This window comes from Betta splendens, chromosome 2 (genome assembly GCF_900634795.4).
Source record: "Betta splendens chromosome 2, fBetSpl5.4, whole genome shotgun sequence".
Classification (NCBI taxonomy): Eukaryota; Metazoa; Chordata; class Actinopteri; order Anabantiformes; family Osphronemidae; genus Betta; species Betta splendens.
Window position 1 is genome coordinate 16,374,878 of NC_040882.2, and position 23,208 is coordinate 16,398,085.

At 47.8% G+C, this 23,208-nt stretch overlaps 2 protein-coding genes across 4 annotated transcripts; both read left to right on the top strand.

Moving 5' to 3' along the window:
* The first annotated feature begins 77 nt into the window (after positions 1-77).
* On the top strand, positions 78-6,788 carry men1 (multiple endocrine neoplasia I). The gene is made up of 10 exons (XM_029133126.3): positions 78-317; positions 1,572-2,054; positions 2,147-2,355; positions 2,662-2,790; positions 3,335-3,375; positions 3,485-3,572; positions 4,015-4,151; positions 5,115-5,253; positions 5,628-5,801; positions 5,884-6,788. The coding sequence occupies exons 2-10, from the start codon at positions 1,619-1,621 to the stop codon at positions 6,403-6,405; spliced, it is 1,875 nt and encodes a 624-aa protein (XP_028988959.1). The 5' UTR covers positions 78-317; positions 1,572-1,618; the 3' UTR covers positions 6,406-6,788.
* Positions 6,789-7,748: 960 nt separating this feature from the next.
* Positions 7,749-22,680, top strand: map4k2 (mitogen-activated protein kinase kinase kinase kinase 2). 3 transcript variants are annotated; one of them, XM_029133348.3, is made up of 32 exons: positions 7,754-8,087; positions 12,240-12,297; positions 12,482-12,572; positions 12,822-12,886; positions 13,605-13,660; positions 14,147-14,194; positions 14,268-14,310; positions 14,416-14,488; positions 14,559-14,690; positions 14,790-14,852; positions 14,954-15,035; positions 15,132-15,248; positions 15,346-15,424; positions 16,670-16,728; positions 16,815-16,861; positions 17,753-17,791; positions 18,236-18,269; positions 18,408-18,564; positions 18,656-18,819; positions 18,985-19,026; positions 19,320-19,404; positions 19,498-19,577; positions 19,824-19,884; positions 19,971-20,094; positions 20,176-20,234; positions 20,305-20,408; positions 20,515-20,683; positions 20,757-20,825; positions 20,897-20,983; positions 21,064-21,134; positions 21,216-21,271; positions 21,428-22,680. In XM_029133348.3, the coding sequence occupies exons 1-32, from the start codon at positions 7,995-7,997 to the stop codon at positions 21,513-21,515; spliced, it is 2,595 nt and encodes an 864-aa protein (XP_028989181.1). In that variant the 5' UTR covers positions 7,754-7,994; the 3' UTR covers positions 21,516-22,680. The 3 variants fall into 3 exon arrangements, with proteins under 3 accessions (XP_028989165.1, XP_028989173.1, XP_028989181.1); XM_029133332.3 differs by having other exon boundaries at positions 7,749-8,087; positions 12,482-12,886; XM_029133340.3 differs by lacking the exon at positions 17,753-17,791 and having other exon boundaries at positions 7,749-8,087; positions 12,482-12,886.
* The last annotated feature ends 528 nt before the right edge of the window (positions 22,681-23,208 follow it).

The window sequence follows — 23,208 nt, forward strand, 5'->3', positions numbered from 1 at the left end:
TGGCCAATACTATTTATCAAATAAAGACAGATTGCTACCCTCTACTGGGTGTGTTCGAGATTACAGTATAGCAAACTTCATTTCCCATCATGCATAAGACGAAATGGCGTCAAAGTAGTAAAGATCTATAACGACCTGGATGGGCTAAGGGTTGTTCAACTGGGCCTCGCCGCTGCTACGAATTGTGACGGGATCTGCTCTTGTTGCGCAAACCTACAGCCTAGTAACGGACTGCGCGTGAGGTTCGGCAGAATGTACTGCGCGGCAAAAAAGGGAGACACAAACAAAAACATGTGGCTGAGGTTGTGAGAAAACGGGTATGTAATTTCTTATAGACTACTCCAATTTTATCCCAACGTGGTCTTAGTGTAACGCTGTGGCGCAGCGTAATGTGGCGACATATTTAATGCTAGTACGCCAGTTAAACGCCTTATGCAAAAGTGATAAGTATAGCTACTAGCACTTCATTAGCTCGTTAGCTGCTCTTGACAACAGTCGTCATTCAGCTGGCTGTTTCCAAGCCGCTTGTCGCAGTGTTTGCTCATTTTGCTGTTCTAATATATTCCACACACCGAGAATGGCTTGGTATCAAGTCACGAAACAAACATTGTCAGCAATCGCACACGGGTAGCTAACGTTAACTGCACTTAGTGCTGTTAAAGTTAGCTTGTTAGCTAACGTCAGTGAATGGAGGCTAGCAACTCAGTTTATTCAACGGAGTGTGTACGGAAATATTCAGATACACAAGAGACATAAAAGCGAGCCATAGTGAAATGTAGTTATTTATTTATTATGATTTTCCAGAGCTTTGTATTAAGGTAAATATCATTATATAGCAATGGAAGTGCCCCGCCCACTAAAGCGCCATATAGCCAGTTTAGCGGCGCTGATGTGAGCGTGTTATGTAACGAGACGAGCCCCTCTCCGGTCGGTAGGCTGTTTGTTTACCGTGGCGTAGGATAATAATATGGGTGGTTATTTTATTCCTGGGCACGATGGTGGTTGAAAAACACCTATTTGGGAACGACAAAATATATAAGAAAAATGTATTTAATATTTACATATAGGGATAACACCGAAGAACAAACCGAGGCAGATACTTTTTATATATATATATATCAGCATTGTTTCTGTTACTGTTTTGTATGTAAATCTGTTAATTCATACCAGCATTAATGGCCTTTAAAACTGTATGAATGTATTGTTTACATGATGAATTTCGAGTTACATTGAAATATAAAGTTTGAGTGTAAAGTGTTTTTATCTTCCTTCTGCTATTGAAACAATACTAATATATCCCCAACCTTTCAACTGAAATGCATGTATAGCATGAATTTACATCTGATGGATTTTAACTTACATGACTACAGTTGCCATTATGACGGTAACATGATGATGTAATCTTAACTAAAATAACTCATGACATCATCTAGAGGAGTCTTTCAGAGAGAGAAAGGAAAAGCAGGGCAGAGTTGAATGGAATGTAAAATCCATCATTGTAATCAGCGTCTGTATTTTGTGCAGTCTGTTTAATTGATGTTAAGGTGATATGTTTCCTGTGTGTCATACAGCCCTGCAGGTGAGGAGAACCTCTGAGTTGTGACTGATAGTAAATACCATGGGTTTGCACTCATCCCAGAAGAAACACTTTCCCCTTCGTGGGATTGATGGTGTGGTTCAGCTGTTTGATGCAGAACTCCGCAAGCCTGAACCTGACCTCGCGCTCCTTTCCCTCGTCCTGGGTTTTGTTGAACATTTCCTGGCCGTAAACAGAGTCATTCCCATAAATGTTCCAGGCGTACGCTTTGAACCGCTGGAGCCCGACTGTCCCAACTCCTGCTTCCCTACTGTTGAGCTGGGCATGATTTCTGCACTGTATGAGCGCTTCACTGCCCAGATTCGTGGTGCAGTCGATCTTTCCCAATACCGAAGAACTGCTGCTGGGTCCAGCAGGGAGCTGGTGAAGAAAGTATCAGATGTAATTTGGAACAGTCTTAGCCGATCATACTTCAAGGATCGTGCACACATCCAGTCCCTCTTCAGTCTCATCACTGGTATGACATGATTTATTATAATTCAGTTGAAGTTTTGTGAATTTGGTTTAACTGTCCAATTAATGGAAATAATTCTCCTCCATCTGTTTTAGGCACCAAACTGGACAGCTCTGGGGTTGCTTTTGCAGTGGTGGCAGCATGCCAGGTTCTAGGTCTGAAGGACGTTCACCTGGCCTTGTCCGAGGACCATGCTTGGGTGATTTTTGGCAAAAATGGTGAAGAGACTGCAGAAGTCACCTGGCATGGAAAGGGTAACGAGGACAGACGGGGACAAACAGTAACAACAGGAGTAAATGAAAAAGTGAGACCGGCTTTTATGTACCAATAATAGAATTAACGTTGATGCTGTTTCCTTAGTTTAGAATTAGCCTTTTATAACCGCATAATACTCCCTGTCAGTGAGGACACCATGTGGTACTGAGTGTGTACAACTTAGTGTGTAAAGTAGTGTGTTAAGTTTTTCTGCTATTCTATTTCCATTTTAAAAAATGCCCAAATAGCAGTTTTTACATTTTCAGTTATAACAGTCATCATTGTTACAGCTTTCTGTTGTGATGTGACAAAACACTGAACATAAAGACATGTAAATAAATTGCATGTTCCTTAGAGCTGGCTTTATCTGAAAGGCTCCTACATGAAGTGTGACCGAAGCATGGAGGTTGCCTTCATGGTTTGTGCCATCAACCCTTCACTGGACCTGCACACTGACAGCTCTGAGCTGCTGCAGCTACAGCAGGTGAGCAGCACCACGTGTCATGTGAGATGGACCGTTATCTCTCCGTCATTCTGTGTTCCCCACACATGCCACAGTTTTCAATTTCACTATATGCTGTAGAGGAAGTGGTGGCCAACATGTCAGAGAATTGAAACGTCTGATGTTTCACTACGTGTCAGCTCAAGTAATTATTCATATATAAACCTCAGCTTTACACCAGCACTCGATTAAGCCTGTGACTCATTGCCAGTAGTATGAAATGGGACTAAGTGAAAAGAAGACTAGAGCAGTGTGAAATGAATGTAACACGAGCTTGTTGTACAAATGGAAATGTTATTATGCTTCAAGTCATGTTGGTGCTAAGCATTCATAAACACAGAACTTGTATAGCAAGGGAAATACATTTAAATAATTCTATAAAACTGAAACTGCAAACAAAGGCCTGGTCTGAACATTTATGGTGACTCCTGGCCACTTTTTGAAACTCTAGCATAGTTTCTTCTCTCTTACACATTTTTACTAGATACTAGTCATGTTTTATTAATCTTTAATCTTTTTCAAACAGAAACTTCTGTGGTTGCTGTATGAACGAGGAGATCTGGATAGGTCAGATATTATTCAAGAAATTTTCTTAAGAATTAAATTGAGTCTCAATCTATTAATTTAAATGATTTGCCTCTCAGACTTCATATTCTCCTGTTTCACACTGTACTAGGTATCCCATGGCCATGGGCACTCTTGCAGACCTTGAGGACCAGGAGCCCATTCCAGGCAAGGAGAACCCCCTGAAAATCCACCTTAAGGTATTTCTTCAGATCACACCGCCGCAGGATTGGATATAAAAGGTGTTATTTGGGTTCCATAAAATGGACAAACCCCATCACCAGAAAAGCTCAACTGTTGCAATGTATATGTTATTTAAAAATTCTTGATCATGTTTGTTTACTCTGAATTGAGATCAGTTTCATTCCCCTCTCCAAAAATGTTTGTGTCTTGATTACTAGTTTGTTGTTCTGTAATGTTTTCTTTAAGAACCAACAATATGAATTGGTTCTGTCTGAACTGTTTGTTGTGATCGCCCTGCTAATACAAACAGTCATGTAATGATAAGAAAACACCTCAGAGTGGGTTCATAGAGTTCTTTCTTTTGAACAGTTGAGACTTTTGTAGTTTTTCATATACCAGGATGTTTTATAGGAAATCATATTTCCTGTGCTTTGTGCCTTCTCTCCCTCTCTCTCGTAGGCTGTGAGTTCTGCACAGAAGCACTACAACAACGAGCACATTTACCCCTACATGTACCTGGCTGGCTTCCATTACAGGCATAGGAATGTGCGGGAGGCTCTGAGGGCCTGGGCTGAAGCTGCTCAAGTTATGCAGGAGTAAGTTCACACACTACACAGGGAAAAGAGGAATTCTTATAGTTTAAGAAATTAGATAGTTATCTCCGTCTTTGTCCAGATTCATGTCTATATCAATGAGTAGAGAAGAATTATTCATTACTCTTTGGAGTTACATTGGTCACTGTTGTCTCCAGAGTGTATAACTGTTTGTACGGTATGTGAAACATGTTGGAAAGGTGTGAAGGCCTGTGCAGTAACATAACGCCTGTGTACAAACACATCAGTTAGTCAGCCTGCTCTACTGGGTCCAAAACACTTGAATGAGTCCAACAATATTGAGACTGACCTTCATGGATTTTTTTGTAATTTTGGAACAATATTTTGAGGTTAAAAGTCAATTTTTAATCTAGTTTTGGTGAAGCTGCCGCCTCGGTTTGTTCTTTCAGTAGGTGAACACAAGGTGGCAGTAAAAGCTCAGATTTTTTTTCTTGGCCTATGTTCTCTTACTACATAAAATTGGGTTATAAAAGAAGTGACCACTTTACCTCAAACCTAAAATAACGCCATGTGACATTTGGCTTGAAGCTCATGGACATTGGACATTGTTCTGACACATCCACCACAGAGAGGCTCTGTCACTGAGGCGGGTATAGTGGTGGTTGAGCCAGGAATCATCCAGCTCTGCATCCTCCCCTTTAAACACACTGTTCATGAGCCACAGATAAAAATACCAGCAGTGACACACCAGATCACACATTCCCTCCCCATCCCTCAGCTTCCTCTTCCCGCTCCCCCATTGTTTTTCAATTTCACAGACTTTCCTTTTGCGTACAGTGACAACAGGGCGTGTATATTAACGTGTGCTCATAACAGTGGATTTAAGGTTTTCACTGAAATCCAAACCAAAGCCTGACATTTTGTCTCATTATCTCATGGAATAAAATCTTTTTAAAATGTGACATTTCTTCTTTATTAAATGTCCTACTTCTATCCCTCCCACAGCTATAACTATTTCCGTGAGGATGAGGAGATCTACAAAGAGTTTTTTGACATTGCAAATGATGTTATTCCAAATCTGCTGAAGGAGACCGCTGCTGCTGCAGAGAGCACTGGGGAGGGAGAAGAGGGCGAGGAAGACAAGGTGAGTGCTCCCAGCCAGGGGTGGGCTCACATGGCTTGACACATGTTTGCTTAATATAAGAAAGAGCCAGGATCAAATACGTGTTCAATCTATAGAATGTTTCTCTCATCTGGCCCTCATTACAGCCATAATAGGTTTTTTAGTGCTTTATAGAGAACATTGATAAAACAACTATAACTATATAACTATAATATAAAAAGGAATGGATTACTCCTATGTCAATCAAAATTAGAAACCATATAAAGCAATAGTTTGTTTTCATGAAAATACACATAGGCAATGATTTAATCTTTTGTCCTGTTTCACTGGCATATTGTATGTTCATTTTAAGCTTCCTCTAGCCTTCAAACCCTCATTCCTCTTTTCTCTTCCAGGACCAACCCAAGCAGGCAGCAGCCTTTTCAGCACTGCAGGACTCGGAGTGCTTTGCCCACCTGCTATGCTTTTATGATGGCATCTGCAAATGGGAGGAGGGCAGCCCAACACCAGTCCTGCACGTGGGCTGGGCCACCTATCTGGTCCAGTCTCTGAGTCGCTTCGATGCTCAGGTAAAAATAGCACGATGCACTGTCTGCAGCACACCCCATCACAGGTGACAGCTAAAACCTCCTTTCTGGTCTGATTCCAAAGGTACGGCAGAAGGTGTCAATTATCACCAAAGATTCAGAATCCCAGGACGATGATGACCAGTCTAGTGATGATCCCCGGGAGGGCCGCAGGCGAGGCCCCCGAAGGGAGTCCAAACTAGATGAGCAGAACTCTCCGCCGTCTGCTGCTCCCACCTCCCCATCCACTTTGCCCCTAGCAGCAGCAGTGTCTCTGCCTAAGAAAGTGGGAGAAGGAGCGGGTCGCCGGCGCTCCTCCCAGGGTCTGCGCGTGGGAGATGCTGAAGGAAAACCCAAGTCCCCAAGCCCAGACTCCTCACCCTCACCCCAGCAGCAGATGTCCCCCTCCCCCGCCGGTCCCGTGGTCGTCTTTCAGAGTGAGAAGATGAAGGGGATGAAGGAGCTGCTGTGTGCAGCCAAGGTGAACTCCAGTGCCATCAAACTACAGCTCACTGCTCAGTCACAGGTCCAGATGAAGAGGCAGAAAAGCATACCAGCAGGGGATTACTCCATGTCCTTCATGAAGCGCCAGCGCAAATCCCTCTAGACATGTTGATTGTCATGGCGAAGTTGAGACATACTGTGAACAGCAACCTCACCTTTGTTTATGTTCCTTTTTACCAGTGTTTTTATCCTGATGTCCTTTTTCAGTCAGTTTCCTCATAGTTCCTAGCAATATGTCTGAATTGCACAGATGATGTTTGCTGATCGGGTTTGAGGGATGGAGAGAACGTTCCATTCTGTTTTCACAGAAAGTTTGACATTAATTTGTGGGTGATCTGCCTGCTGTGATAGATTGTAACCTTCACTCATCTGCTTGTTTTTTTTAATTGGCAGCCAATTGTACACTGTTGATCAACTTGTCATTAACTTCTGTTTGGATGTTTGAAGCCAAAGTAACGAAGACGACCAGAATTCAACAAACAGATGTGTAAATATTGACATTTACAACTAGGAACATTTTAATGACTGAAGCCTTGAAAGTGATTAATTTAGGATAGTTACTGTGTAACATTGTCCACTTCTGCTCTATTGACAGCTTCTTTTTTGCTAGCTCTTTGTTGCCTTACTTTTCCTTTGTTCTTTTTTTAAAGTAGGTGGCCTTTAGTTTTGAGAATAGCTGGAGTTAGGCCTATTTCTGATGATTACAGAAGAGCAGGATGACCATGCACTGTTGAGACAGAGCCACATTAGGTGGCCCTGCAACATCCTATTTGCTTGATGACTTTGTGGTTCTGTTTTGTAATTGCATATATTGCAAATAATAAAAACTGAAAAAAAACAGTGAAGATGTCTAGCGATAGTCTGTCAGAGCACTAAATCACAAGTGTCTTTGATGGACACTGTAAAACCGTGCCAGTGTTCAGCTCATGCTGCAGTGCAGGGATGTGAACACCATCACATCAGTGGCAGGTTGGTGTTTTGCTGGTGTGACCGATGCATGCAACAACTATGCATGCTCAAAGGTTGCCAGTTCATAATAATACATGATAATTTATATCTATATTTATATTCTATCTATGATCTACACCTGCAGAGTAAAATGGTCAATCAATGAGTTCGAGTACAAGGCTGTTACTAAACGCTGAGGTGTCTAAACCACACACTTGTGGTGCTGTGATTTCTCTGAGGCAGTGATTCTCCTCGTCTGATTGGCTGGAAGCGCGTCACTGACACGATAAATGATGTGAAAACAAAAACCACATGTTACTTGTAAGCTCATTTTAAGTTAACCTAGCAGGTTAAGTAGGTACTAAATACACCAATTCACTATCATGTGTATAGTTCTTTTTATATACTTTTCCATGTGATTAAAACAGTTGCACGGATAGTAACACAAGACGCGGCGCGAACGCAGCAGACGCGTCGAAGCGTCGGAAGTGAGAGTCTCGCGTCGGACGTTTTCACAGTGCACGCGTTCTGCTCATGCGCCGCCGGCAGACGCTCGTCGAGAGTCGCCGAGAGCGGAGTCGCGCGTCTGTGCCCTGTGTCGCTCGGTGGATGTGGATGCCCGCGTTGGTCCCGTCGCAACTCGTCGCCTCCGCCCGCCTCCGCTGAGCAGGCGGCGTGCACGCGCCGGGATGCGCCTGTAGACCGCCCGTCGCACTCAGCCGCAGCGCCCCGGGGCGTCTCAGCATGGACAGGATAGGGGTGTCGTTCCTGGACCCTCTGGACGACTACGAGCTGATCCACCGGATTGGGTGCGGCACCTACGGAGACGTGTTCAAGGTGAGCGACGACGTTTGCTCCGCTCGTCCCGGGGCTCGCGCCGCCGTGCGTCTCGCTTCCTGTCGCCGGGGGCGAAGCGCTCTTTGGGAAGGTTCTGCTGATCACCCACCCGAGCGATGCGCGTGGGGAAGTTGCGTGAAAATGCTTTCGCCGTTCAGTGCTTTGAGTTCGCGTCCCACCAGCAGATCACGACAAAGTCAGAATTATCTATTAGAAAGATTTTCTAAGTCATGTACGCTTAAAGCACAGGGTTTTCCTCTTTCTGCCTGTTGCAGAATTTACTCCCAGGCCTAATTTTAATAAAAGATTTCAATATATTGAATCCAAGTGTTGCACACCGTGTCTTTTCAACGATTTGGGTCTCAGGATGCAAACATCCTGTTCTCTTAACCCACCCGGTGCCTTGTGCATCCTGCAGAAGCAAAGCAAGAATTTGTATTGTTTCTATTTTTACATGGCAGACAGCAGGGCCGGAGGCAACTATCTGGGGTTCTTAGGGCACAAAATGCCCCCCCCCCCCTCCTTTTTTTAAAAATGCTTCTTTTTCCTTTCTACTGTAAAACCAAAGACTAATTTGTGGTTACGCTTTGGCAGTTGGCAGTTAGTATAAAATCTGATTACATGTGTTGTGTCTGAAGTAGCTGCAAACGCTTTCTGTATTTAACCAGACAACCGTGTTTCTCTAACTTTCATCGAGTGCAAGTATGAAAAGCTTAACATACTCCTTACAATGGCATGTTGCTCTGCAAGGCTGTGATACTCGAGTCAAGGCTTACACCGACAAACAACAAGATCTCAACCCAGAAGTAAGCGACCCAACATATGAGCTGGGCACTGAACATCTGACCTGTCACTGTATCTGACATGTCCATGTCCTTCATTGTCCTGCATCGACGTTTCAAACACTCCGGCTTGTTATTTTTGTTTTGCTTGTTTGCAGACAGTGATGTAACATTTTTAAATAACATGAATGACTCTGGGTCCGACGGCAGGAAGAAAAGAAACCCAATACATTTAGTGGAACAATAGCTTTGGAAACCTATTCTCAGCTCTTGAAACTAAAAGCATTTTACATTTACAAGTCATTGTGTTTTGTTTTTCCCCTGAGACCTGCACCGTAGGAGAGGAAGTGAAGCATTTTAGGTCGATCTTTTAGTGGTTTGTGCAACGAAGGCGCCAAACTCCACGTTGAGTCAGTTTAGTGGCAGTGGATGCGTTAAACGTTTCTTAAACACACTGTGTCTGACTTGTTGATTCCTGCCTTCAATAGTTTGTTTCTTTCAGTCAAATCTCACATATTACACAATCTCACCTGTCTTTGAAGACGACAGCTCTTTGTAGCATTGCAGCCCACAACTTGAACTCAGCAATCTGAGGTATGGTTGCGCGTCTAAGTCATAACTTGTGAGAACAAGTAGAATATTTTGTCCAACCACTGTATGGGTCACAGACCCAGAGGGGGGTTCACACAGGTTGCCAGTTGTGTGGCTCTGATAAATGCTATCAGGCGAGGCCTAAGCCACGATGTAACATCCATGCTACGATGAGGTCTGTGATCTGCTACGGAACACAACTTAAAGGTTCCACAATAAGGCCAGTACTGTGTCACCAACGTGCTATTAATGAGTTTCCACCCTGTTTGGACATAACTGCTACATAAGCATGTGCAGATGCGTGAACTGGAACAGTACTACATGCAATAAGACACAATAGTACAGTATCAGCTGCGGCGGCTGGTGGGCTTGGAGCTGCAGTGGCTCAGGAGTCAGGGGTGAAACCTCCAGACATGTGACTGCGTGGGCCTCCACTGGCCTCTCGTTACGCTGCTATTGTGTGCGACATTTCATTGTTCAGCTCGGACTTGGACAGTAGCTTTTTAAATTATTCAAAAGCTCAGACAGAGAAACCTCAGCATTGAAAACATGCTCTGCTCCTCTGCTCCCAGCGCAGCAGGTCACGCTAGTTCTATTCCGGTAAATCTCTTGCTGGACGACTCGTCTGTTCCGCTCATCTCGTTGCTCCCGCACCACTGGAAGCTGCAGTGGTTCTATGAAATGCCACGCAGGCCGATAAGACTGAAGCTTAACGTTTACACACTGGCCTCAGCCACACAGCATTGACTACAGCGTGATCAAATCAGAGCAGGATCCACACCGGCCTGAACCAACCGCTTGTTACAGGTGCTGCTCACTCACTGGGAGACGCTTGTGAAAATAGTCCACCCATCAATCAGATGGACAGTTTCAGGGCCACAGATAGTGAGAGGGAGGTATCCTCCCCCACTGCCTGACTATGCACGTTTTGGCTCGTGTGCAAGTGGTCATGTTTGTGCAGTGAAGCGTTTCAGTGCAGTACGTTTCAGACTCTAGGAACCAGAACATCGATTCGTTTAGGAAACTCCAGAAAATCAGTGGCGTTCTCACACGTCTCATGTTGTTACACACGGACGCAGATTTGGTAGGAATTACTGGAAAATGCCGGGATTCCAGTTTTACAGTAAAAGCAGGTGGCGCTCAGCTCCACTTGTCCCCCGTTTCCGTTACAATGTTATCTCTTCCTGTACAACAGCAGAATCACAGCACTTTAACAGAAGCCTTTGTTCGGGATGAAACCGCGCAGGATCCGTCAGAGGCTGCACTGTGGGTGCGTCACACGTTTGGAGCTGGGATGGACCTTGACATGGAGGCGAGGAGGAGGAGGCTCAGTTTAATAGAAAGGAAAGAGCCGGGAGCTGGAGAGTCAGCTGTGCCTGTGTGGCTCCTGTGTGCTTTTAAACTCACACCTCTGTAGAGACAAAGAGTTGCATAATGTTCAAGTTTATTATTGTCACTAGTCTGAAAGTGTCAACACTAAGCTACATTTCATTGTGTTCACTTTCCAGTTGCCATGTTGAGACACATACATTTGCCTCAGAGGACAGTCTGACCCCAGCACGAACGTGGGTGGCCTCATTATAAAGAAATTACAGTTTGGTCGAAGACACTATATCACGTTCGGCTCAGAGGCCTCATCAAAGTGCGGCGGCGCTTCCGCTTCCTCCCTCCCATTAGTGCGTAACTCTACCGCTGTTGTTTCAGGCCCGGCATCTCAGAGACGTGTAGTCACAGGAAGCGCTGTGGCCGCGCACAAGAGAAAACAGGAAGTGAACGCAGCCGAGCGGCAGGTTGCGTTCAGGCGGCGCGCTCGTATCCCGAGGCCCAAAGCGGAGAGCATCCAGTCAGTGGGTGGGGGTGACGAAGGGTGGAGGAAGGTGAAAACGTGTTTTACCTGCCGCAACCACGTACTGCATCACATGCTGAGAATCAAGGCAGGCCACGGGTTTGATCTCACTGGAAGAACTGGTTGAGGATTGTTAGTCAGCTGGTTGGACCTGGAGCCATGTGTTGACTTGACTAGCTGTTAATGGCGATCAGTGACCTCCCTGTGGGTCCCAGGCGGTTCCCTCCGTCGTCTGAGCGGGTTCATGGGTGCACGTTATGTCACGATGCTCACTGCTGAACCCATGCGGGCCGACACCAGGCGGGACGGCCTCAGCAGCCTGTTGCGGGGTCGCGTGAGCAACAGCGAGGACAGGCAGAACGAGCCCAGCCGGGTTCAACCCTGAGGCGGCGGTTCCAACCGCGGCCTCAACGAGACGCCTCCGAGACGAGGCCCAATGTCCTCCTGGAGACTGTGGCCACCAAATAAGCAGTCAAACCCCTCACAGCTCATTAGCAGGAGCTGCTCTGAGTGAGTGGGTCCACCGCGGCCTGGCACGGCGCCCGGGGTCTGCGCGTCACCGCAGGCTTCGCTTGGTGGAGGCCGTTGCCGTGAGTCAGAACAGAGCCGCTGACGAGCGTCTTCCTGGGTGCAGCATGAGGGCTACTCGCACAGGCCTTTACAACCACAACGGCTGTGCTACAGCACGGGTACGAACGTGACACGAGCCCCTACCGGCTCTGAAGGTTGACCACAGGGTCAGAAAGCTCAGCTAACTATATCGCAGTGCTGTTAAGCGTTGTTGATCCTGTTCTAGACTACTGTAGACGCTCACACGTGTCTATTCTGAACCTGTATATGAGTCAAGTTATGTTTCATTGTGTTAAGATACAGCAATAGCGTAAACAACCCAAAATAAATTGATTGATTCCGAATCACCTTCTTTTCTTCCAGGCTCGTAACATCAGGACGTCTGAACTGGCAGCCATCAAGATCGTGAAGCTGGACCCCGGTACGTCACCAGTTCGAACGCTCTGCGAACGAGCCGGTTGATTTGTTGCCGTGACGAACGGCGCCGAGTGCTAATTAACTGATGCCGGGCGCTAGTACTCCTGCATTAGCGCCCGCGCCTCCGCTAGACTAGAGTTCCACCCGTTCCATCTCCGTCCACTGATCCGAGGTGTCCGTCTGTTCAGGTGATGACATCACGTCCATCCAGCAGGAGATCACGATGATGAAGGAGTGCAAGCACAAGAACATCGTGGCCTACTTCGGCAGCTACCACAGGTGCCGCGCGCTTCCGGCCTCTCGCTTCAGACGGGGCGGAATTCTTGGAAGTGTTGGTGCTCTTAAATCTGCGGAATCCGACTTCTGCTTTAACCCACACTGCTGCTGGATTCGCCTCCCACTCACCCCAGTGTCCAGTCAGCCAAGTCTTGGTTTGATGTGGCAATCAGAGCATCTGGCTGAATGTTGTACTGCTGTTTTTGTGTTTTCTTGCTTGTCCACGCGTGACCGCTCCGCGTCTCGCTGCAGGAACACCAAGCTGTGGATCTGCATGGAGTACTGCGGCGGAGGGTCGCTCCAGGACATTTACCACGGTAAAGTGCAAATCAGACGCTCACGCGTCCGTGTCTCCGCTGGGCTCGGTGTTGCTCCAGCTGCTCACAACGCACAAGTGGTACTGTGGGAGCCCAGAAGCGCTCTGGGTCCGTAGCAAATGCCAGGTGTCATCAACATATTCATCCCATTAAAACCGATTAAAGTCACAGTGGTGCAACTGGGTATCAGATGTAAACACGATTTAGTACATGGAACAGAATTTGATAAATCATTGAAACTAATGGACACAGATTGCCTTCAAAGCTTTACTTGCCATTTAAAGGTGGCTTGTGTTTGACATCTGGGGATCTGAGAGTGAAACTGGTCACCTTTGTGTCCAACTGAAACCAGAGCGCTTGGACTCGCCCACTCATAGTGTATCACACAGTCATTGTTCCTCCAAGAGAACCTGTCCTCGCATCCATGCTGATCGTTGTGCGTGATGGTTCTGCACTTACAAAATAAAAGCCTGTGACGTTGCTGGGCTGCAGGTAGAATCAAAGCGGCGTTTGTGGTTTGTAATGATTGTCCAACCACGTTATACTCGCTTTCCCAGAGGTTGTGCTGCATTATTCATTACGTGGAATCTGAAGAAGGTAGAACAGTGAGCTACTGAGCAGATCCAGCTTGTGTGTTTTGAGGCATGCACTGTACCCGCAGGCCTCCTATTTGTCACGCTCCTCTCTCTGTGAGCTATTAACCCGTGTGTTTTCGCAGTGACAGGCCCTTTAAAGGAGAAGCAGATAGCGTTCGTGTGCAGAGAAACCCTGCAGGTAAGGAGTTTTGAGTGAGCGGCATCTCCTCCGGGCTCCAGACGCTGAGCCGGCAGTGCTGTGTTTTTTGCTGCGGCCACAGAACAGCTAAACGCCATTGAACGTCGCCAGACCGCTAAATGCAGCGCGGCAGGAAACGCTGCCGCGGCACGACGGGGCGGACGGCGGGCGATTCCTCACGTTATGGGATAATCGGGTTTGGAGACAACAGTAAAGACCGACTGTACTTTGAAGCAGAAGGGGGGAAAAAGTCCCAGAGAACAAATTCTTTGGCATGTCCACATATGCACCTCATTTAAATAAACCACGGCTCTGGGTTCGTAATGACCATTGTGCAGCCACACAGAAACACAGAGCAGATTCTTCTGTTTGCAGCATGCACCACTATATATTTACTTCATCCTTATATAATGTGACCAAGGGTTTGTTAATGCGGACGTGCCTCGTGTCTTTCAATGTAAAACTAATCTGTTCATCTTTTTCCAGGGTTTGTATCACCTGCACGAAACGGGCAAAATGCACCGAGACATAAAGGTACGGGCTATTTGACTAAAAGTCCCATCGGCCGTCATACAATGCTGATTTTGTGTCCGTGTGTTGTCTGCAGGGAGCCAACATCCTTCTGACAGAGCGGGGCGACGTGAAGCTGGGTCTGTCACACGCCTTTGAGCCCCTCGCTGCCCCTGAGCGCCTGGTTGTGGGGCGTTCAGGGTCTTATTCCTCTGTGTGACCCCGTGTGTTCTTTCTATGTCCAGCTGATTTCGGCGTGGCCGCAGAGATCAGCGCGTCGGTGGCGAAGAGGAAGTCTTTCATAGGAACCCCGTACTGGTAAGACGCCCCCCCCCCCCCTGCGCTGACAGGGTGACTTCCTCCTTTTGATCTCCGTTTGCCCGCGCAGGATGGCGCCGGAGGTGGCCGCCGTGGAAAAGAAGGGCGGCTACAACCACCTGTGCGACATCTGGGCCGTCGGGATCACCGCCATCGAGCTGGCCGAGCTCCAGCCGCCCATGTTTGACCTCCACCCCATGAGGTGAGTCGGCGCAGACAGACGGGGACAGATTTAACGAGGCGTCACAGAGATGAGGCAGCTGCATCCACACACTCAGCCTCGTTTGCCACCGCGTTTCAGAGCGTTGATGCTGATGTCCAAGAGCAACTTTCAGCCTCCGAGACTAAAGGATAAGTCCAAGTGGTGAGTGAGACTGTGTGTAATCCTCTCCGTCTGTTGCTTCGTCTCTTAGTCCGTGGCTTCCGGTGTGTTCAGTAGCTGTCCTTGTCGTTCTGTGTGCGCAGGTCAACGGGGTTCCAAAGCTTCGTGAAGATGTCTCTCATTAAGAGTCCGCGTAAAAGGCCCTCGGCCGAGACCCTGCTGCAGGTGACTCTATCCGTCCTCATCATGTCAGCATCGCGGGCCCTTTCCGGTCCGATCGTCGCATGCACTCACGGTGTCGCCCCGAACTCTGTCCTCCAGCACCCGTTTGTGACGCAGCTGCTGACGCGCAACCTGGTCATCGAGCTGCTGGACATGGCCAACAACCCCGAGCTGCACTCCAGCCCCCTGGACGCGCTGGACGACAACGAGCTGGAGGTCCGTGCGCCGATTCACGCCGGGCCGGTGCCGAGCAGTTCTGTACAGATGGCGCCGGGTGTGTTTGTCGGTGGTGACTCTGCTGTGGTGTCGACAGGTTGGGAAGACGGCTCCCGATAAGATTCAATCGGCCGGGAAGCACCTGAGTGTGGAGAGGACGCTGTCGGAGGAGCAATGTGAGAACACGCACACACACACACACACACACACACACACACACACACACACACACACACACACACACACACACACACACACACACACACAGTTTTGTCTTACATTCTGAGGGCCCTTGTGCATTAAGTGGCCTTGTCACTCCCCGTCTGCAGACATGTCTGACTATACTGTAATTCGCTTGTGCTTAGTGATGAGTCGCTCCATTGTTCAGCACGGCCCCCGGTTCAGTGCTGAAGTCTCCATCATGTGAATAAAGCCTTTGAGGCAGCCTGCTCGGTGGCGGCCCTCCATCTCCCGCTCCTTGCTCACATGTGGGATGGAAGCTGCGTCAGAGGATGGCAGCGCTGGGACCGTGCCAGTGGCGCGCGACACACGGCGGCGCTTGTATTCGCCGGGCGCTGTGACGTCACACTGCGGGCCTTCACGCGGGACTCTGGCGACAGCTTTCGCGCTCAGTAACCTGGTGTTCACCTCAGCTTCCTCTTCTTACGCTGCGCTGGTTATGAACGCGTCAGCCGCAAACAGCCTTCGACACCCTCGCACCTTTGTTTGACCAATATGGGCCCTGAGGTTTTAAACTACTAATATTACCGTCGCTAAAGGTGACGCTAGCACTGCTACTAGCGCTTGGCTGGAGAGGAGTAAAGAAAAACACGTGTGAGAAACATGACCTGAGTAGCATCATCACATTGGGCTCAGGACGAACGCTACCGGCCATAATTCAGAGGCGATGAGGTCACGGGGGAGCGAGGCGCTCATGGATAGTTTGGTGAGAACATCCTCCCACTGCAGGTCACCAGTCGAAGGCGGTGAAGTTGCTGGTGTTGCCATGACTTTTATGTCCGACCCCGTGGATCGAACCAAAAAAGGCAGCGTAACGTCGACTGCAGGAATTTCTGCCGCCGCCCGTGTTCAAGTCTCTGCAGGTTGTTTCTCCGACTGCAGTGACTAAAAAAATGGTAAAAAAAAATCCAAAGCATGAAGCTGGAAGAACGTTGCTCTCTTGTTTTGATGAGAGCATAAATGAGGAGAGTTTCCTGAACCTCGCGTTCGCTATGACTGTAGACGAGGCGGCGGCTTCTGCTTTCTGCCTCGACGGTTCCTCCCACGGCCTTCGCTCTTCACAGTGAAAGCATCAGGAGACAGAGACGGCCTCGCGGTGGGAACACACTGTCCATCAGAGCCACAGATCCGTGTTTGAATGCTGCACAGCACACCTCATCGCTACCGTCTTCTCTTCGCAGTCGACCAGATGAAGTTCGGCCCCCCGCTGAGAAAAGTCACGGAGCCCTACCCTGATTTGGTAACGGGCCTTTCTAGCCTCCGTGCTCATGGTGATGCTGTACCCGCACCCCCACGCTCACACCGCTGTGGCCTGTCTCTCTGCAGGGCTGCTACGACGACTGGAGTCTGTCTGGAGAGGAAGACAGCTCACCGTAAGACCTCTTCCCTCATACTGCTTAATGAATATTCTGCTTTTCCCAAAGCGCCACAGCCTTTTTTAAGTGATCAGTAGTCAACCTGAGAACAGGGGGGAGCAAATCCTGGGATTCCTCTCCTTCTGCTGACTTTGTTAAACTTGTATCAACATGCTGTGATTGACTGTTAAAGTGTCCGACAGTACGTTCACATCCGACCCACGTCTGTTCTCATCTGCCTAGTCATCACTACAGATGATCCTTTTTTACTGAAGCTTCTTCTATAGCCTTTCTGTTCCTGTAATGATGCTGCACCATTTGTCTTTGAGCTAATGAGTCATGTGATCAGTATAAATGAATTACGGCTCTGCGTCTCCTAACTGTGTTCAGACACTGTAACACAATCACTCAATTAAAGACAGGGAACAACAACAACAACCTCTCTTCTACTAGCATGGACCCGTTTGGTCCAATTGAAGGCGTTGAGGGCAATAAATCAGGAACTGCAGGGACGTGGGGTTATTCAGGGTGACTGGGACCATCGTTTCCACCAGCCATGATAACCCTGTAGTGCCCAGTGGGAAACGCCATCATTGGGGAAAACGGTGGCGTCGTGGCAACAAGTCGCCAGGACGTGATCAGGTTCAAAACAAAGGCCACACACCAGAAAAACACCTGAATGTACCAGTCGCAGCCTCACCTGTAGTCAGACGCTGGCTTCCCCTGAACTTGGGCCCACAGTATTATTATTGCTGGTGGTGATGATCGTGTCAGCAGTAACACTGTGGTGATGTTAAAGCAGCGCGGCCCCGGCTAAATGCGTAGCGGTCGACCTCTGGTTCCTTCCCTCACATTGTTATGGGCCATTCAGGCCCGTAGTCGGATAAACACCAGGTCTTCCTGTTGCAGGAGCCTGTTGGAATGTGTGGAGCAAGCTCTGCAGCTGAGGTAGGCCACGTCCACCACCCCCAGCCTCTCCTAACCGCCGTGCGCCCCACATGAAATGAGCTGCTTGTCACTACATTGACCTGTGTGTGAATATCAGCTTGGAGGCGACCAGCGGGTTTGTGTTCCCTCTCCACTAATCCCATCTCCAAACCTTCATCATCTGGGCGTGGCTCTGATTCAGCACAAACCCTCTGGTTCCTCGCTTCTTTTTTTTTTTTTTCATTTGTTGTTTCGTTTTGTTCTCGTCTGCTTATTTTTCGCGGTGTTTCCTCACGGATTTGTGTTTCTGTGCTGCTGTTACTCTGCGATCGGCGTCTCCAGCATCCGCCTTTGTTGTCGCGCTTGTTGTTATGACGATGTGGCTTGGTTTAGGCCTCGGCACGTAACTCAGCTTCAAGGATTTTTACTGCGTGATCGGGACATTGTTGCTTCTTTGTGTTTCAGGAGTTTAACCATCAGGAGGGCGCCATCTACTGACGTAAGTGCTGATTGCAGCAACTTTACTAGTTGCTCACATATAATAGAAACATTTCATTCACACATTCACAACACAGCAAAGTACAAAGGAGAGAGTAGTTCTGCTGAACTGAAGCTAATGTTCTCTGGTGTGTTTCAGGGAGGCAGGAAGGCCGGTTTGTTCACTCCCACCACAGCCTCTCTGCCGCCTTTAAGCGCTTTAACCCCCAGCTCGGAGGACCGGGACCCCACGCTGAGACCCAGCTGCACCCTGGGCCCCGACGCCGTCATCCAGGCTGACGCCACCTCCACCACAGGTGCGGTGCTACACGTCACACTTCTGCAAAGGGTGTGTGAGAAGGACGAACGCAGACCAACGGGCGGCGCTTCCTGTTCCTCCCCCCTTAGTGCTGGCCAGATGCTCGGCCACGCAGGACATCCGGCAGCGCTGCGATCCTGGTCCGCCGTCGGCCGGCGCCGACAGGAAGAAGGCCGCGGCCACGTGCTCCCAGAAAAGGGACACGCCTCTATCACCTGAATGGAGCACGCTGAGGCGAAAGACCGAGGACTCTGTGAGTTCAAAAGAGACAGCTGTGCTCTTCAATAATCCACGTGTGCGGTTGGCTAACCTAATAACGTGCTAATGAGTGGGCCCGCGCGTCCACATGATGTTGACTTGTGAAGCATCAGATGTAGAGTTTTGACCCTCCCCTGTGTGTAACCTTTGACATTTCTAGAGGGCTGACTGTCATGGACTTCCTCCCACCCCTCAAGTCCATGTAAGTGTGACCTCTAACTCAACGCTGACCAGTGGCGATGCCCTGGCGACTAACACCGTCAGCTTGCGTGCATGACGTGGCACCATCTGCATGTGTTTCTGGCGACCTGTGCACCTTTTCTCACAACCCGCTGGATTCGGCGTCGCTGAAAAACCCCTGGAACCGCTCTGTGCTCACCGGTGCTTGGGGGTCGCGAATGCGCCTCGCAGCTTAGTGCCGCTTTAAATACAACATATGCAGGTTCTATTTCAATAGTCGAACATTCTGCGCCGTGTTGAACTGTGTGTCTGTAGATGGGAGCCTGCTTCTCCAAAGTCTTCAACGGTTGTCCTCTCAAAATCCACTGTGCTGTCACCTGGATTCTACCCAAAACGAGAGGTCAGAGAAGAGGCTTTAACATGCGTCAGCACACGTTGCCTCATGACGCGTGGCGACTGTGTTTCACCCTGAACAACCACCTTCCCTCTACAGATCAGTACATGATTCTCGGGGCGGAGGAGGGCATCTACACCCTGAACCTTAACGAGCTTCATGAAGATACACTAGAGAAGGTACAAAACGCATGGATCTGTGTGCTCAATGCGTCATAACTGCATTACACCATAGATGTCACCGCGCATCATGTCTCACGTTGGGGGACAGAGCAAGGCAGGAGCTCAGTTGACCTGGCTGCTCAGTCGTTGACCTGAAAATGACAGAAAGTGGGAAATAAATGAGAAAGGACTATCAACACGTCCATAAAAAACTTGACTTTCAATTTAAAAGCGGAGTCAAACCATGTCTGCTTCCTCCTGCAGCTGCTCCCACCGCGCTGCACGTGGCTCTACGTGATGAACAACGTGCTGATGTCCGTATCAGGTAACAAACGCCTCCGTCGGCCACCGTTTCGTCAGAAACTCGCGTTGCTCTTCGCTAACCGGGGCTCCCGCGCGCCCGCGATGCAGGGAAGTCGTCCCAGCTCTGCTCCCACAGTCTGACGGCTCTGTTCGAGCAGAGGGGACACGTGCCGAAGAAGCCCAGCAGCCTGTCCCTCAGCACCAACCGCTTCGCGGAGAGGATCAGCCACAGGTAAGACGGGGCCACGGGTGACACGGCCGGCGACGCCGCCGACGTGACGGGGCTGATCTCTGGACTGTCTCCGATCCACAGAAAGTTTGCCATATCCGCCAAGATTCCCGACACTAAAGGCTGCAGGAGGTGTAGTGTTGGTAAGTCTTCAGAAAAAATCTGCCCATGGGCTTTAACTCAATAACAAACTCATCTTTGTCTGTCTCTCAGCTAGAAATCCATACACGGACAGCACGTTTCTATGCGGAGCGGTTCCGTCTGGGCTGGTCCTGCTGTTGTGGTATGAGCCCCTGCAGAAGTTCATGCATCTCAAGGTTTGCACCGGCGTGTTGCACATTAGTGTAGACATTAGTTAGAATCTACCGGATCAGTTCAAGCCCCAGTTCACCGTCCTCTCTCTGGCCTCTGCTCGCCTCGCAGCACATTCCAATCAGGCTCCCGGACCCTCTGCCGGTGTTTGAGCTGCTGGTGCTGATGACAGACGAGTTCCCACAGCTGTGTGTCGGGGTGAGACACTGCAGCAACGGCACCGGCCAGCAGCTCAAGTTTGACATCATAGAGCTGAACGGCGCGTCTGCCTCGGCCCCAGGTAGGAGGCCCTCCTGTGCTTTTATGCTGACGCTCACGGCGCCTAAGCTTTAACCGAGCTCTCCTCTTTGAAGACAGCGGAGCCCTCAGGGCAACACAGGTGACCCAGCTGGACCGAGACACCGTTCTCGTCGCAGTGGAGCGTGAGTCTTGTTAAATCCTGTGTATTTAATTAACCTGTCACGCTCCGTCTTAATCTGATGCATTGTGACAGACACCGTGAAGGTGCTGAACCTCCAAGGGCTTCCATCCAAAGAGCTGACGGCTGAAATGCTCTTTGACTTCCCCATCGAAACGTTAGGTACAATCAATCACGTTCAACACACTGAACCCGACCTGACCTTTCTCCTGACACTTGAGTGACGTCACGCGTTCTCACAGTTTGCCTGCAGGACAGCGTGCTGGCGTTCTGGAAGCACGGCCTCAAAGGGAAGAGCTTCCCTTCAAATGAGGTGAGCGCCAGTTAGACGCGCTGAGAGAAAGGGTTTGCATCTGCGCGCCTTTTAAAATGCTAATGGGGTCGTTATCTGCAGGTAACGCAAGAAATTACAGACGAGAGTCGGGTATTCAAAGTTCTGGGAACAAACAGGTACATTCATATATCACTAATATTCTCTGTATGCTGGAGCTGTTTGTAGTATATAGTAATAGTATTGGATGTAAAACCACTGTGTGAACCTGTCTTTGACTTGTTGTCATCCTTGGTTGCATTTGGTTCCTGGCGTCTGGATCGTGGCCTGTGCAGGGACATCATCCTTCAGAGCACGCCGACCAATGAGCCTTCAGCCCTGAGCAACCTGTACGTCCTAACTGGCCATGAAAGCAGCTACTGAGTAAACGGGCTGCAGATGAAGGCGATGTGCAGCACACACCAGCACCGACTGCTCCCACTAACCTGTGACGGACTTGTATGAGCATCAGGACCTGCTCAGACTCAAACACATGTAGAAGACTAAGAGACTACACACAGCTCTTGTCTCCAGCCTACGCCACTGTGTGGCTGTAACACATCACCTTCTGAATCGGTGTAAATGAGGAATGTAGTTCTGAAGCTTTTGGTTCTACTGTTGAAACAGAACCAGAGACCACATGAGAATTATTACGCTAAAAAACACAGCAGCTCAGAGTCCTGCAGCGTTTAAATGTTGGTACTGCAGCACTTCACTACTCTGTGCTCATGTCATGTCATGGCTCCATCTAATACATCATCACTTTATTATAAAGGGGAGCACCATGATATTTCTGAAGGAAAGGCTTGAAGAGCATTTCATCTACCTACCAACAAACGCTGCCAAGTCATAAAGCATTTTTAATGTCATTATCCATCTGTAGCGTTCATCACATGCTGACCTGAATGAAGGAAATAATTTCACCAGGAGAGAATCACCAACCTCAAATCACGAATACTGACAAATTTATTATAATGTTTTGAGTAGTTATTAAAAAATCAGTACATTATTAACCTGAGTTTTTAACAATCACTGATCACTTTTAGAGAAGCAAAATAAAAATATTTAGTCACAGTCAGTGCGTGATGTCATATTAGTATTTGAACGTCATTAAGAAGCCACAGTGCAACATGCATTACCATACACACACGGACAGCATTCTAACTTGTAGTACACGAAAGTACTTCAGATTTGTGGTGGAAAGCAGCTGAATGTGATGTTGAGTACTACAGTAAATGCACATTCAACGTACTATTATTACAGTGCATCAGAGACCATAATACAGCTCACACGTGGCGTAGGCTGCCTTATCATATTACCACGGTGCCATAGAGATTCCACTACATCAGAGTGTTGTGTGTTATGATATTTATGTTATTTATGGAAAGGGACGACGCCCTTTTCTTGCTAGATACTTGAAAGACTAAATATGCATATGGATATTTGTTTTAGGATGTTTTTATTTTTACGCTAATGTAAATAAATGTTATGTACATAACAGTACAGTTGCTCCTGCAGTGTGGGCCTACTGTAATACACCAAATAAACATTTGGTTTATGTAAGTGTCATTTTAAAAATGACACTTACATTATTTGATATCAAATTAAACAATATTAAATTTTATTTTCAATTTATGAGCAGACTACAGATTATTTTACATTAATGTAATACTGACATTTGATGTAGCATAGTAATGTGTAAGATGATTAGTATTGTAGTATTGTATAAGGTGATGTTGACATTTGTCTCACCAGCTGTACTACAATGATAAAAGGTTTATATTAAAATATAATCTGGAATTTAAGTAATAAATTACTAATAATTATTTATAAAAGTGAATAAAAAAGAATAAACAAACTGACCTAAATAAGCTTAGTACGGGTGAAAATTTTTAATTAGAAAAATAAGTTTTGTTTATTTAGTGCAAAAACAGTTGAAGCCCTTGTTCATAACATAAGCAGTAATATGGGTTGATATTTGCTGTGCTAGTTGTCTGTAAGTAGTACTGCAAAGGAATGGTGTTCTACTAATTTGAGGAAATCATTTTATTAAAAGTCAAACTTTGGTTATTGATAC